This window comes from Phyllobates terribilis, unplaced genomic scaffold (genome assembly GCF_046119375.1).
Source record: "Phyllobates terribilis strain yellow unplaced genomic scaffold, ASM4611937v1 Scaffold_3__8_contigs__length_932513732, whole genome shotgun sequence".
In the NCBI taxonomy this organism is placed as follows: domain Eukaryota; kingdom Metazoa; phylum Chordata; class Amphibia; order Anura; family Dendrobatidae; genus Phyllobates; species Phyllobates terribilis.
Window position 1 is genome coordinate 290,684,881 of NW_027362763.1, and position 13,253 is coordinate 290,698,133.

Consider the following 13,253-nt stretch of genomic DNA (forward strand, 5'->3'; position numbering starts at 1 on the left):
GTATTTCTAAGATTGCATGGCCCTTCTTTTCTGGGCAATGATGTTGGATGGATGTCTCCTGTTTGTGTCTACGAAGGTAGATTTTACCCTAAATGAGGGTTGCATCCAGTTGGAGGTGTCCAGTCTGATCTCATCTTTGGTGTCAAGATCCCAATTCTTACTGTCAGGGTGGATTCTAATTCTTCTGTGTCGTGAGAAAATTCCCTCAGTTTCCTGAAGTAATTTTCCATATCATTACAGACATCCATTTTATCCAGGACTTTAGAAGGACAAAATGAAAGTTCTCAAGAAAGCACATCAAGTTCCACTTTGTTGGGTTTACAAACTGAGAGATTGATGACACCGTTGGATGTTTTTATGTCCGGAACGAAGCAGTCCATACTGTCTGGTTTTGTTTGTAACTGTTTGCATTGAGGGGCACAAAAAGTGGAGCCAGATTAAAAAACTAGACTCATTATCGGAAAACCTGAATATCCCTGAATAAAGTCTAAAGGCCTGATTTTAGTAGATCATACAGCCACAAACAATCAGATGTACTTCAAAGCGTCCATATGCATGTGTGGGTGGAGAAGCAGTACCTCATGTCCGAGGTCCTACATGATATAACACGCAGTGTACTTCGGTGAACCGGCCACTGGAGAGCAGTGCAGTGTTACATTGGGACAAGTCACTGCCTGGAGCGTGCTTTATGACAATGAGGCCATTTCCAAATCAATGTTTAATTACTAAAACTCATCAAGAAAGTAGAATATTAAATCTATAAAGGGACAAGTAGGAGCAATGTAGAGTGACATGATAGAGAAGACTTATTCATACATGACTGGCAAAATTACAGCAACCTCTTAAGTAACAATGACAAATGAAAGTAAATTATTTACTCCCCTCCCACATAGAAATTAATCAATAGACTTAAAGGGGTTGTCTGAAGTACATAAATAGGTAAAATTGCAAAATGCTAGTAAAAACAAGCAACTTTGCAGTTTACCTAAAAATCATTTTTTGTTCTCAAGAATGGAAGGATTTTAAAGGGAACCTATCACCACCAGAAAAAAACTCTATTAACCTGCAGATATAGGGTTAATCTGCAGGTTAATAGCGTTATTAAGCTGACTCTATGCCTTACAGTTTGCTCGTGACGCTCTGAAAATGGCCGGATCACTGGATCCAACTAGTGTCTGCGTGCCTGCGATTCTCTCATACTGAAGGGGTCAAAGTTCCATAGAAGAGAACGTGACGGCTCGGACCAGTGAAAAATCGGGGATGGTGAACACCTAAAGATTCATTTTGAGATCACCCCTTTATAAGAAAATATCGATCACAAGAAAATGGAGAATATACTGTTTTTTTTTTCCTTAAATTAATGGATTAACTATCTTGTGCAGTTTTTGTAATATTGAAGAAATACGGATGACAAAAAAATGTGCACTATGATCCCACAAAACATCTGTTTCCAAAAGCAAGGCATTGAGTTCTATGGGATAGAAATTATATCCAGATTTGAGAAAACAGGTGTGGATTTTTTCACTTCAAAAAACTCTATGAGAACTTACCCTTGATGGACTTAACTAAAAACAGATTACACGGTGTTTCACTGGTAGAACCCCCAATAATCAGTAATATTAATGGAGTGTTCCTCTTTCAAACATAAATCTGCAGGAAAATAACAAAATCACCATTAGTGGTCCCCTGGTGCTCCAGTGCTGCCTCTCCATTGCTCAGATTGCCAGTCTTTGTTGACGTGGCATGGCGGTGAAGTCATGTCTACATCACTTGATCGCTGCAGCCAGTCACTGAGCTCATTGGTCTTGTGCAGTCTTCCCTGGTATCACCGCTAAGCCCTGTGACTGGCTGCAGCCGGTACGTCACTGCTGCAGTCATGTCAATGAAGACCAGCAAGGAGCAGCTGAGAGATAGCCCTGGAGCAGCAGTGGGTTTAGTAATGATGCTTTTATTTTATTTTTTTCATTAAGATCAAGCAAATGGACAATTTAAAGTTTGAAGGTATTACACCATTTAACCCTAAATTTCATAATATTTATATATTTAAAATGGGTTATCAAAAGCAAACATCCTCTCCAGAAGCACACTAAAGATACAATACTTGCTTGCAATGCTTTTAGGGCAGAAGCAGAGAATGTTTCCACCATTGACCTTTACATATATAGCTGCTACTCAAAGCTTATTGTGGTATACCATCTATAATATAACGGGGGATGTGTCCCTCTGTCTGAAGCCTTTATAGACTGTGCATGCGTGACGCGCAGTCTGGCTCCAGACAGAAGAACGCATGGAGCCGTTACAGGTAAGAGGAGGTGTATGGCGCTGGAGATCGCGGTATGCGTAGGCACTGAATGCATACCGCGATCTCCGGCGCCATACTTACATACTTACCTGACCGGGAGGAGCGTTGCCGCGGCGCCTCTCTTCGCCGGAGACCGGGACAGGAGTGAGGCGTCGGATCGGCGCATGCACATAGTGCTATTCGGCGCCATTTTACTGAAGATATAATATAACCGGGGATGCGTCCCGCTGTCTGAAGCCTTTATAGACTGCGCATGCGTGACGCGCAGTCTGGCTCCAGACAGAAGAACGCAAGGAGCCGTTACAGGTAAGAGAAGGTGTATGGCACTGGAGATCGCGGTATGCGTAGACACTGAATGCATACCGCGATCTCCAGCGCCATACTTACATACTTACCTGACCGGGAGGAGCGTTGCCGCGTTGCCTCTCTTCGCCGGAGACCGGGACAGGAGTGAGGTGTCGCATCGGCGCATGCGCATAGCACTGTCCGGCGCCATTTTACTGAAGACACATTTGCAGTGTCTTCAGCAAAATGGCGCCGGACAGCGCGGTGCACTGGCGCAGCGCTCCTCCCCGGCCTCCGGCAGAACAGGACGCAGCAGCGCTGAAGCACAGAGAAGAAAGGTGAGTATAAGTGTTTATTTTTTTTTGGATGTGTGTACAGCGTGAAAGGGATGCGGGGGCTACACATACCAGGATTGGAGCGAGGGGTACCACACATACCAGGATTGGGGTGAAGAGTACCACACATACCAGGATTGGGGGGATGAGGGGTGCCACGCATACCGGGATTGGGGGGATGAGGGGTGCCACGCATACCGGGATTGGGGGGGATGAGGGGTGCCATGCATACCAAGATTGGGGTTGAGGGGGTGCCATGCATACCAGGATTGGGGGGTAAGGGGTGCCACGCATACCAAGATTGGGGGGTGAGGGGTGCCACGCATACCAGGATTGGGGTGAGGGGTACCATGCATACCAAGATTGGGGTTGAGGGGGTGCCATGCATACCAGGATTGGGGGGTGAGGGGTGCCACGCATACCAAGATTGGGGGGTGAGGGGTGCCACGCATTCCGGGATTGGGGGGGTGAGGGGTGCCACGCATACCGGGATTGGGGGGATGAGGGGTGCCACGCATACCGGGATTGGGGGGATGAGGGGTGCCACGCATACTGGGATTGGGGGGATGAGGGGTGCCACGCATACTGGGATTGGGGGGATGAGGGGTGCCACGCATACTGGGATTCGGATGAGGGGGGCCACGCACACCGGGATTCGGATGAGGGGGGGTCATGCGTACCAGGATAGGGATGGGGTACCATGCATACCAGGATAGGGATGAGGTATGGGGTACTACGCATACCAGGATTGGGGTGAGGGGTACCACGCATACCAGGATTGGGGTGAGGGGTACCACACATACCAGGATTGGGGTGAGGGGTGCCATGCATACCAGGATTGGGGGTGAGGGGAGCCATGCATACCAGGATAGGGATGAGGGAGCCATGCATACCAGGATAGGGATGAGGGGTGCCATGCATACCAGGATTGGGGGTGAGGGGTGCCACGCATACCAGAATTGGGGGTGAGGGGTGCCACGCATACCAGGATTGAGGGTGAGGGGTGCCATGCATACCAGGATGAGGATGAGGGGTGCCATGCATACCAGTATAGGATGGTGGGGACAGGATGGGGGCAGCACAAACACCAGGAGGGGGACAGCACATACCAGCATGGGAGACCATATACCAATAAAAATGCTCGCCACCCGGGCGTAGAACGGGTTCAATAGCTAGTACAGTATATTAGGACATGGCATTATTGGTTAAAGAAGAGCCAAGGATAGAGTCCCACTTTATGTGAATAAGTGAAACACAATCATGAAGGTGTACAAATCACAAACTAACATATAAATAATAAAGAATGGATGCCTGTCTGCATTTATGGATTCATTCTACAGTATGCAAAGTGATGGTTTGAAGGCAAAGATCCAAAGCAATGGCAAAACTGGTCTTATAAAATGCAGCATGAATTAAGGGTATTATCTAGACACCATTTCTGCAGAGAATGTCACCCCCTTATCTCTCTCTCCTATTAAACAAGAAATGTAGGACAGTCATTGAGAAGATAATGACTCTGCATTACCAAGAAGACAGCAAACAGTAAACCCTTCTGAAAGGGCTGCAAATGTCTGTATTTGTGACCTACAAAGGTCTGTTTTGGAAGTAAAACACAGTATACAAGTGTGATTTATCAAGTATGCAAAAATGAAATGGGAAGTATCAGCCACTGATGTCACTGAATCTCCAATTATCACTTTTTAATCTAAGATTAAGTCTTACATAAGGACTAGCTAAAATGTAACAAAATTGTGCACAAAATCTCATGTCCCTGTACTTAGCTGTATTACAGCCTATGTAGTTTCTGTTTCCTTCCTCACATAATGTTCTGACATTTGGCTGACTTCTCTTGCTGTTTACAAGACTCATAAGTAACATCTATATGGATTATTTTACTGTTTGTTAGTACCGGATATTTAATCATTGTTGCAATCTTTTAGTATCCAGTGTAATAGTCAGCCCCTTAATGTTAGAACCCTCCTGTTTGTTTTTTCCATCTTGTGTTTTGCGGTCACGTGACCAGCTGCCTATATATTCCAGCTCCGCCCTTTTGGCTGTGCTGGACTTCAGTGTTGTTGACTGTTTTTCTAGCCAGGTGCTTCTGTGCCTATCTCTGTCAGTTTTCTTGGTCCTTCTGGGACCTCTAGTACCTTTTTGTCTGTTTGTCTTTTTGTGTTCTGCAACAACTTCTCTGTTTAGGAGGTGTCCCATTTTGGTTCCAGTCCTTAGTTCTTTTAGGGACCCCTCCCCTTATGCTATAGGTCTTCGTTCAGACTAGCCGAGGACTAAGGCGGGTCTGTTCGCTAGGAACAGGCAGCCCGCTACATCGTAGGGATTCAGCTTAGTCTTACTGTAGGGACAGCTTTCCCCTATCTTTCCTTAGTACATGTTGCAGATCATAACAGTTAATAGTATGGGATGGTGATGGTGGTTCAGATAGTTTGGGACAGTGTTATTTTTGGGGAATGCAGTGGATAATTTATCAACATTCTCCAAACGATTTCACAATTCCTACAGAATGTAAAAGTAGAAGTGGAGGAGCAGTGGAGCTTGCACCTCATACCCTAGTGTCCTCTTCAGCACACAACATGAAGGCTGTAGAGCTTTCCATACACTTCAGATACCTGTAGGCTGGACAGTCAACTTGTCAACAACTAGTCGCCCTAGATCCACATACACATTTGGCTCAGTAGATCAATTGTTTTCAACAGGGAGAGAGGAACAATCTGCTGCCACGCACTTCTGGTTGTGGCTTCTCTCCCATAACAACAAATGGATGGGGTATGTTGTACTCTGCAATCCTTCTTATTAGATTATATGATTGAACATTCCACCCACACTAGTGGGCTCAACCAACATTTATGTACAGTGTAACTTCCTTTTGGACAGAACTAGGAGGGGTTAAATACGGAACAGATTTTAATAAATGGTGGGTTCTTCGAAGGAGCTACTTTCCAATAAAACCATAATCTTGGGAGCAGCACCATATTTGTGCTCATCTCAAGCCCAGTAGGGGTCTAATTTCTTTTTATCAGTAAATGAGCTGAGATGCCAATGTAATAAGCAGAACAGGTAGAGGACTGCCATGTAAGTACTAGGGTCTCAGATGTACCCTTAAAGGGGTTGTCCAATAAATAATATAGATAACCTATCTAACTAACTCAGTCCACTTCTCCAACAGATCAGAGAATACAATTCTCTCCTCCCACAAACCCAGGAATAAATTTGCATATGTGGGTGCACAAGTGCTCCCCATAGTGGTACCGCTGAGCTATTGGTAGTATTTCCCATCAAACAGGAAGACGTTATGGCTTAAGATGAAATTCAAGAGACCAAGCACCATCTGATTGTGTGCATGCAGGTGGGTACCCCTAGTCTCTAGGAAGCGGCTAATCGCATGCCATCCTTTATCATGAAATATTCCTTTATATGCTATGGGCATTTCCTCCTGTGACAACACCCCCTGTCTTCTTCAGCCATCTCCTATGACACCTCCATCTACTAGAACTTTACTGCCTTTTCATGTATCCACTACCTTTAGAAGCTTTCTGGATATGATCCAATTTTCTTTTTGAAGTATTCAAACCTGAAGAAAATGTATGGCGCGGAGTCTCCAGTGTCATCGTATACTGATGGTTCACACTTTATGCTTCAACCATACAATATTACATTGATGGAACGATATCAAGCACCACTGGAAACAAAGCGTCATCTTTTGAAGTGCCAGAAAAGATATTGACCTGGGTCATCTGCTATCATCCTAAACACAATATATGTTTTCACACTTGAGTTTTCAGTAAGTAGGATAGGATATCATCAGAAAATAGTACATTTTTAGCTGTATTCAAGCCAATGAGATATATCTAATATACTTCCTATCTATATCTCCAGTCTATATGTAAATATTAACTTGTACACTAAGACATGAGCAGTGCTGAAATGGTACTTGACAACACTCATGCATTTGTAAAGTAATCACCCTTTCGACTTCCTGTTGACGGGCAGCGGCGCGGCTTCGCCTGAGTGCTTATCAGAAAGGACATCTTGTCAAGCATGTGCCGAGCAGCAACGTCAGCCCCCACTGCTTCCTGTGTTTAGCAAAGGCAATTGCCGGTAGAGGGACATAAAGTAGGTACATAATGCTGCGGTGATGGCTAATGCTTTGAGAATAACCACCCCCATAATGGAGCCTGTTCATCATTCCTTGTCTACAAGAGATGCAATCTGAAAAGTCTTTGTTTTTAGAAAGTACATATTTTAACTTCTGTGTGCCGCAGCCACTTTATTATTTTTTTTCTTGTGCCTCGGACTATTGAAGTTTTGCGACCTATATTTTGTATGGCAATTTGTGAAGCACAGTGGGGAACAGTTCATTCATGGTTAGTGCCGCTTTCTGATGCCCATCATCACCCTAAATTACTGGTTTATCACAATAGCAAAGCAAGGCGCTTCTTATATTCACTAACATAAAAACTATTTATAAACCTAACACACTAAAAGCTTTACCATCAAAGAGCTGATATGAAAAAGACAAGAAAACAAGTTATGTTTTATATTGTAGTTATAGAAGGTAACAGAAAATAGGTCATTTCATGAGCATAGCCAATAAGCTAAATGGGGTTCACAAGGATCCACAAATCAACCAGAACACAAATTAAAGACGCACTCCTCCACCCATCAAAGATTTTATCCTCTTAATATATTGCAATCATCACATTATATAGCACTGTGTACTTACAATTGCTCATTTTGCCTTTCTACCTAGTTAAATCTTTATTTTCTCTGCTCTAAGTAAGAACAGGAAGTTTCTTGTCCCTGCATGAGTCCTCTGTCTCTTCAACTCCTGACCCAGCTGGTTCACTCCCCTCCCCCTCCTTCCAGGGTCTTTTGCAGTGATTACCACTCATGCAGAGAAAATTGACCTCCTGTTTCTACACAGAGCTTAGAAGGATTCAGCTAGTCAGTTTTTAGTCACGTGATGTCATAGACCTAATGGAAAAGAGAAGCATTAGCTGGGTAGAAAGGTAAAATGAGCAATTATAAGTACACAGCGTTATATAATACAATGACTGCAATATATTAAGAGGATAAAAAAAATTTATGGGAGAGTGTTTTGTTAAAATGGTTGTCTTCTAGAAAAGTTCTAAATGGCAAAGATGGCTAGAAGATAATAACATGATTCATACTCACATGCTATAGCCACCTGGCACAGGTGCTGTGCTGCTGATTTGATAGGTACATTTACTGTAGAAATCTGCAGCCTGGTTATTCTTTAATCACCATTAGAAGTTTTGGTGCAATAAGCAGTTTGTAAATCAAAGCAGGCCTGTGGGGTGGGACTGTCATTAGGGTCTTCATCTCTGCCACGGCCCCTCAGTTGCCTCTGGTGTAAGTATCTTCATACTGTTTAAAATTCTGTGCCGGTCTAGTCACTGCAGCGTTTGCGCAGATCGATCTGTTTGCAGGCTCCAGGAAAATGGCGCCGCGGCAGTGCTTGCGCAGATTGATTTGGTTGCAGGCTTCAGGAAAATGGCGCCATGGCAGTGCCTGTGCAGACTGATCTGGTTGCAGGCTTCAGGAAAACGGCGCTGTGGCAGCGCTTGCGCAGACTGATCTGGTTGCAGGCTTCAGTAAAATGGTCAGGTATCGGCACATGAGCAGATTGAGATCTTGGTTCAATGACAAACCGAAATATCAACCAGCGCACGCGCCGCCATTTTCCTGGAGCCTGCCGGGAGGTTAAAGTGCACATGCGATGATACTGGCGCCATTTTATTGAAGCCTGCAGCCAGATAGATCTACGCAAACGCTGCAGCGACTAGGAGAGCGCTGGTGCGGAATTTTAAACAGTGTAAAGATACTTACACCAGAGGCTGCTGAGGGGCCGTGGCAGAAATGAAGACCCTAACCACAGTCACATCCGCCACAGATCCACTCCAATGCATGAACATCTTATTGCACCTAAACTTCCAGTGGTGATTAAAGAATAACCAGGGTGCAGATTTTACAGTAAATGTACCTATTAAATAAGCAGCACAGCGCCTTTATGCCAATACGTTATTTATAATGCCTGATCCTGATGATCTCTTTAATCACTGGTACAATACTATATCCTTATTGTTACATGCTGGTATATGGATCCCGGACAATACAGCAAATTCCACTGTTAATGTTAAAAAGAAGATAATAGGAGTCAGTCTTGGGGAAATGATGAAAAGGGGTCAAAAGACATTTGCTTTGTATGAAAATATCCAAATTATATTATTAACATATATTTTAATTCCCAAAGTAGAGGTGGTGATTTACTGGGTTCCAAAGAGAAACAAATCTTTATATGCTGCATGTGGTAACTCATTTATTCAGCTAGTAGTTTAGTTAAAAAGAGTAACTAATCTTTTCATTCAATTATTGTTCAGTCTGAAAAGTTATGAATCTTTGTAATATACTCCATTACCTCATTTAGTTTCCATCTCTCTCAAACAATATGCTGAAAGTGCTGGTTTTGCCGCATAGTTCATGCTCTTTTAGATACCACTTTGAACTGCTGCTTTAGCAAAAATTGGTACTCAAACACTATTTACTAATACTCCCATATGTGGGCTTCACTGCCGCGCAAGGGTTTTTTCTTAAAGCAGCAGTTCAAGGCAGCTTCTAAAAGAGCATGAACTACAAGTTAAAAGAGCATTTGCAGCATGGTGTTTTAGAGAGAATGAAGCAAAATAAGGCAATGGATTATATTACAAAGTTTCAGAACTTTGCAGAGCCTAAACAATAAAGAATTGTAAATGGATTGCATACCTTTGACATAAAGTAAGGCATGGAGGTCGCAACAGCCTCTAGTGTGGTAATCACGAATAGTGTGCAAAACTGACTTTTCCAGTTAAAAATATTACAATAACATGATGAGAATGATTTTTAACATTTACTATAAACACTACCCTGACAAAATGCACACTAATTTTAACAGAATAGATGCAGAAGAGAACACGTACCTCTTCTAAGCGCCGTCTTTGTTCTTTTTGCTCTTCAATACGTTTTTGCCTCTCAGCTAAAAGTTGCCTTTTGTGTTCTTCATTTTCGCGTTGCTGCTGTTCCAGTTGCTGACGTCGGAGGGCTTCTGAACGCTCCTTGTTAGCCAACTGCAGCCTCAAAAAATCTCGTCTAAGGGTGGACTCCCCAGGTAGGTTTAAAATTGAGCTAAATGCACAAGAAACAAACCATTCCCCAAAAAAGATTAAATAAACTGAAATGCATTTATAGGAACAATGTTTTAATGTGGAATAAAAATAATAGGATACATAATGAACATTTTTAAAGAAGCATTCCCACATCACTAGAAAACATAACTTAACTTCTGGGGGTCCAACCTCTGGTATCCCCACCAATTCTGAGAATGAAGTGGCTGCAAGGCTGCGTCCCCTTCAGAGCTTTTCCTCTGTATAGGAGTGTCCCTGACCACTCATCAACATAACTCCATTCAATTTTACCAGGTAGGCTTATATAATCACTATCCTATGGTATTAGCCATTTTAACAAGCCAAATTGAATTCGAATTAGTAGATAAGCATTTAGTAAGTAAATTACCTTGGCTCCCCTGAATCATTATCTTCCTCCTCTTCTTCACTGCCACTATATTCATATTCTGTTTCATCTATAAAGAAGAAGGCGTCTTTTACCCATCATAGTATAGCACAACATTCACCAAGCATGTAGTCAGAACTGATGGAGAAAATATGGTACACAAATATGAAAGGAAGCAGCTCATAAATTAATAAATTAAATGAATCTCAACTAAATTAGGTTAATGTCAAAAGCAAAAATCTAGTTAATTTCAGTTTATTTTTTTATAAGCATTCACACACACACACACACATATATAAGTGGAAAACTTGTGGAGTTATGGAGTTATCACAGGATGGATAGACATGTTAATGATATGCAAATTATGAAAAAAATGGAACCAAAACATCTCGATTTATTAAGTATCGAGTATGAGCGCCACATGAATAAATCGAAGCGGTTATGTCGCGCCCCCTGGGCCGCGCGTGTGTGGGGATACCCGGAACCGGACCCGTTGCGGATGCTGGGGGTTGGAGTCCTCATGTGGCGGGGACCCGGTCCCGTGGCTCAGGGTTGTCAACTCGAATGGCGGTTTCTATACCGAATGTCCGACTACGCCACCCGTGGATTGCGGTCAGAATGAACCGCCGCTGCAGGGCAGACCGCTGAGGCTGGTGTTGGGAGGGCAGCGGAGGATAGTATAACTCCCCACGGGAGGAGTGTAGCCTCAGGGCAGCAAGTGTGGATGTTGGGGGTGATGGTGCGCGGGAGCAGCAGTAACGACACAGAGTCCTGTAATGCAGTCCAGGGTATTTACTCGTCCCTCGTCGCACTGTGCTCACCAGGTGAGGGGCTCGGCCTACTCCCAGATAGGAGCGTTTCACAGGACCCCCTTTGTGTGTCCTTTCTCTGGCCTGTCATACCCCGCCAGTGACCTCGCTTCTGTCCGGCTGCCTCGGGCCTTCTCTGGTAAACCTTGGCGCCAGTTTCCCTGACCCTATATGGTGCCTTCCTAGCGGATGTAGCGAGGGGCTGCGCCATGTGAAATATCACAGCCTCCGGTTTCTAGCTGAGGGTAGTTCCTCGCCTCCACTAGTTTCGGGGACCGGTCTCCCCCTTTGGCCTGACCCTTCTACGCAGGTAGATTCGGGCGTGCGGTGGCGACTCGCCGGTCCACACCCCTGGGGTCCCTTCGTTCCTTGTTCCTGGAGCCTCCTCCGCTCCTCTTCCTTCCTTCTCTTTCCTTCTGCTTCCTCCAGGCTCCGGCCTCTCTCTTAGGCCTGCCTGCGGAGCAGAGCCCATGCAGAGCCTCTGCTCCCTCCTCTTCACTGTCTGAACTCCACTTCTCTCTGAACTAAGATGGTGCCCACCTTTTATACCTCCTTCTAGGTGCACCCAGGATCTGCTCTCTCCCTGCTCCTGCACTACAGGGTTCCCCGTTCCTCGGTGTTCCCTACCCCACTCCAGCCAGGGACAGGGACTGTCGTGCTCTACTTGGAGCATATCGGTCGCCCTGCCCCCCCGGAAATGTGGTGTAATGCATGCAGGTGTCAGGGTCCTGATCCACGCTCCATCCTTACCTGGAAGTGAGATATCGCACATCTGGTTGAGATGCAATACCTCTGTAGCGTCCGAACCCTCGGGGCGCTACAGTTACACATCTTTGCAATCAATTAGTTTATTAATGGATGTTTGAGGAATGTTCTGCCATGCTAAATGCACTTGGGCAAATTATCAAGATCCACTTCTGGCAGTTCCCTTGGCCGACCAATAATGTCCCAGATGTGCTCGATGGGGACATGTCTGGAGTCACTTCAGGCCATGGTAGCACATCTAGGCCATGCAAGCATTATAATAGTTATATATATCTTTGACAGTGGCACTTAAATTACATTACTGCTGGTGCACATGTAGGTAGCGGGAAACCATGGGTTACCATGACAGCAGGTGGCCTGCTGAAGGCCAACGTAACTACCGTCTGCCGTAACTGCTCACAGACTGAGCTTTATAGGAGAACTGCAATTTCACTATATACTGTAAAGCAATATGTAGTATAAGCATTCAAAAGATTGAAGGTTCAATTCCCCTAATGAAACTAAACAAAATTGTAGCGCCGGCGTCCCTGCCCTCTGCTAGGCAGGGACGCTGTTCCCCTCACCTCTCTGCTCCGTGCCCGGCGTCCTCCTCCCGCTCTGCTGGCAGCGCGCGCTCCTTCCCGGCCACTGTGCTTAGGGCGCGCGCGCTCTCCCTCCCTCTTAAAGGGGCCGCGCGCGCCGTCCTAAGGAGTCCCCGGCCAATGGCTGGAGGACTTCACCATATATAAGGCACCTCCTCCAAAATGGAGGTGCCCGAGCAATGTTGTTGCACTGTTCACTACTCTGCTTCAGCCCTCAGGTCCCGTTGCCAGTTACCTGCCAGATACCTGCCAGATTCCTGCCAGCTTGCTGTCTTATTCCTGCCTGATATTCTGCTACCTGCCTGCTAGCCTGAGGTCCGACGGTCTGCCTTACTACTCCTGTCAGTCTGTCTAAGGACCAGCTTGCCCGCTCTCCTGGGAGCGCACATCAACTACCTGCCTGCTTGCCTGAGGTCCGACGGTCTGCCTTCCAACTCTTGTCAGTCTGTCTATGGACCAGCTTGCCCGCTCACCTGGGAGCGCACATCTGCTACCTGCCTGCTAGCCTACCTGGAGGCTCTGCCGTCACGTGCTGTGACCACCTGCCTGTCCAGTGACTCCTGCCCGCTCACCTGGGAGCGCTCATCTGCTGCCT

General features: G+C 45.3%; 1 protein-coding gene across 15 annotated transcripts in view; it reads right to left on the bottom strand.

Annotated features, from left to right (window-relative positions):
• Window positions 1-13,253, bottom strand: part of TNIK (TRAF2 and NCK interacting kinase) — a 330,725-nt gene that overhangs the window by 77,400 nt on the left and 240,072 nt on the right. For all 15 annotated transcript variants that reach the window (XM_073674893.1, XM_073674887.1, XM_073674897.1 and 12 more), the window contains exons 11-12: window positions 10,507-10,573; window positions 9,915-10,119 (exon numbers count right to left, since the gene is read on the bottom strand). In XM_073674893.1, the coding sequence (XP_073530994.1) occupies window positions 9,915-10,119; window positions 10,507-10,573 (272 nt within the window). The remainder of the gene's footprint in view (window positions 1-9,914; window positions 10,120-10,506; window positions 10,574-13,253) is intronic.